The sequence below is a fragment of the Falco naumanni genome, unplaced genomic scaffold, assembly GCF_017639655.2.
Source record: "Falco naumanni isolate bFalNau1 unplaced genomic scaffold, bFalNau1.pat scaffold_81_arrow_pat_ctg1, whole genome shotgun sequence".
Taxonomy (NCBI): domain Eukaryota; kingdom Metazoa; phylum Chordata; class Aves; order Falconiformes; family Falconidae; genus Falco; species Falco naumanni.
The window spans coordinates 2,284-5,487 of NW_024427569.1; the positions used below are offsets into that span (position 1 = coordinate 2,284).

At 40.3% G+C, this 3,204-nt stretch overlaps 1 protein-coding gene across 1 annotated transcript; it reads left to right on the forward strand.

The window, feature by feature from the left end:
* Positions 1 to 570: 570 nt before the first annotated feature.
* LOC121082367 (transforming protein RhoA-like) lies at positions 571 to 2,988 on the forward strand (the record flags this gene model as incomplete). The annotated part of the gene is made up of 2 exons (XM_040581699.1): positions 571 to 738; positions 1,718 to 2,988. Coding segments are annotated over 2 exons (342 nt in total), but the record flags the coding sequence as incomplete, so codon positions are not given.
* Between the last annotated feature and the right edge of the window lie 216 nt (positions 2,989 to 3,204).

Below are 3,204 nucleotides of genomic sequence, written 5' to 3' on the forward strand. Positions count from 1 at the left end.
GTAAGGAAGTTACATTAGGAGGACGAAGTTCCTTGTAGATGAGTGCAAATTCATTTGCTGCAGGTAGGGAGAAATGGCAAATCTGCAAATGACTTGCACAAAGTCTTTGTTTCTGTGCGTCTGTAATTAGCATATAGAACAACATTTCTGCTACAGTTAATGGGAGACTTTGGAGTGGTTGTTTGATGTTGTTTTATAAAAGGAAGAAGTGATGTAAAAACTTCGCTTCAGGGTTGCGCCCATCTTTAGCTTCTGGAGATAAATAAAATGTTTCTCTTGAAGCAAAATACTTCGTAACTTTCTACTTCAGAATTCTGCATGCTGTTCTTTGAAGTACCTTATGCTAACCCTTGTCAAGCAGCTACTGAGAGACGTAGAGAAGCCAAGAGGTTAGGTGTCCCTCAGCCTTAAAATTACCCATAGACAGGCCTGTCTTTTTTGCTTATACCAGAACAGGTCTATTTGCTTCCCAAAGTAAAAGTAGAAGAAGGGGCATCAGTGTGGATTAGCAAGCTAAAACCACTCAGACAGCAGGTAAAAGTTTCAAAATAAAACTGTCCTCAGAAGTGAGTTTTAGTACAGTCTTTTTTTTTTTTTTCCTCCCTAGAAAACATCCCAGAGAAGTGGACCCCGGAGGTGAAGCATTTCTGCCCCAACGTGCCTATCATCTTGGTAGGAAACAAGAAGGACCTGAGGAATGACGAGCACACAAGACGAGAGCTGGCCAAAATGAAGCAGGCGGGTTCCTTTCTGATAGTCTTAAATAAACGAAGAAAGTGTATAGTGGTTGTACCAGAGCATTAAATAGGCATCCACAGCTTGCTGCCAGCTTCCTATGGGCTGCATAATGAACACTTATCCATGACAGAAACCAGAAAGTATATATTACCTTTAATTGAGTGTTTCTTTGTTCATATTTGGAGATTTAATTTGTAGGAAAAGGCATTCTCAGCAATGAAAATGGCTATATTGGGTTACTAACAGTCAGCTGATCTCCGTGCTGGAGAGCTGGATCCCTGCGGTAGAAAGGAATTAATTAGGAGACATCAACACATCAAGTGCATGCACACTTGAGTTATTCTTTATTTGGTATGTTCGGGACGTGAAAGGAAACAGTTTTATTGGTAGGTGTTTTGAGGTGATAACCGCCAGTGCTGTAGCTCACTCCTGAGCCTTATCGCTAGGTTTCACTTTCAAATTGAGTCTGAAACCCCTGGCTTGGGTATGGGACTACAGATAATTCTGCTCTGTCCTGGAATTTTTGCTCCTGTTGCATAATATTTGCTTTTATACAAAAGCTGAGGCATTAATTTGGGGATTTGCTCATAGGCTTTTGTTACAATTGGGGTAAAGAGTTGCATAAATGTTGCTTCAGAAATTAGCAATTGCTCAAGTTTCAAAGGATCTTGCAGCCTTCATGCTCAGAGGTGTTAGAAAATGGATCATGTCCTCAAGCATTGGTGCAGTATGCAAACATACACCCCATCTTTGTAATCCAGGCTGAGGTGCATGCCGCTTCTTGAGAAAATAAGCGAATTTTATTTCATATCTGCCTTTATTATTTACAGGACCATTCTCAGGGGAACAATTATTAACTAACCAATTGATTATGTGCATTTAATCCAGAAATTCCTTTGCCTTTGTTGGGAAGCTGGGTGGGAAAGGGAAGGCGGGTGCGTGTTGGTTGTTCTAACGTGTTGCTTCTGTGCTGTTATAGGAGCCTGTCAAACCTGAAGAAGGAAGAGATATGGCAAACCGCATTGGTGCATTTGGGTATATGGAGTGTTCGGCAAAGACCAAAGACGGTGTGAGGGAGGTTTTTGAAATGGCCACTAGAGCTGCTTTGCAAGCCCGGCGTGGCAAGAAAAAGTCCGGGTGCCTTCTCTTATAAAGTGTGGCCAGAGGAAGATGGCCAAAGCAGCACCCTGCACTTGAGTAATTTTGAAGTGCTGTTTATTAATCTTAGTGTATGATTACTGGCCTTTTTCATTATCTATAATTTACTTAAGAGATTTAAAAATCGAGTCATCTTGCTACCAGTATTTAGAAGCCAACCATGATTTTTATAACAATCTGCATCAAATTCATCTGTGCACCCAAGGTTAACCTCAACATTCCTCTAACAAACCTTTTCTGCACTCACAGGATATGCCAGGCGCTAATTGAAGACAATTCTCTATCTTCTTTCTTCTCTCTAGAAAGAGAAAAAGCTGTCAACACAGAGGATTGGTCTGTAACTACTTTATAACTAACGTCCTATTCTAATTGAGTACAACAGTTACATGGCTGTATGTGGAATCAAGTGTAGCTTCAGTGCTATCACATTTAGGAAGATCTGATTTTCATGGCTCAGTGGTGTAAAACATTAGTTTGAAAATGTGATCACTCTGAAATGACCAAGTCCCATTCAGCTAAGGAAAAGTGAGGGTTCTGTGGTTTCATGTTAGTTACCTTTTAGTTACTGTGTAATTAGTGCCAGTTTAAATGTATGTTACCAAAATAAATCTATTTACCCCAAGCTTAGATGTAGTATTTTTTGTATAATTGGATTTCCTAATACTGTACTTGTAAACTCTGCGTTAAGGTGTTCTGGGTTTTTTAAGAAACTGTATTTGAAAATAAAAGTCCGATGGAAAGCAGCTGATCCTCTTCCCCTGTTCATTTGTAAGAGTCTGACCCATTTGAATGATTTGAGTGGTCTGCACACCAGGAGGAGTTTTTTTCCATGACGTGCCGTAGGGATGAGAAAAGACAGCCTGCTCACACTCAAAGCTTCTGAACTGTTCAGTTGCCTTAAGTTCATTGCTGGACCCAGTTTCAAAACTAAAAGGAAAAAAAAAGAAACTTTTTGTGTAAGTTTGGTTACCATGTAGTGATCAGACTCCTAACCTGTGAACTTCTTGCTGTTCTGCAGCTAACTAAACTCTTTCTGTATTTTCATTTTTCCAACAACTAATAGAATAAAGGCAGTTTTCTAAGCTCCCTGTATCCTGGTGTCTGTATTCCTCACTCTGGGTTTTTGGCCCAGCATATTGACAGCCTGAATCAGAAACACCATTTTTTGATAGAGCTGTGATAGGATTTGCTGAACAGTTGCAAGTGCTTTAATACTTATTTTTGTTCCCCAGCAAGTGATACCCATCTGCTGCTCGCAGCAGTGGTGAGTAGCAAAGCTTCCCAGGAGCTGCTTTTGATATTCAAACC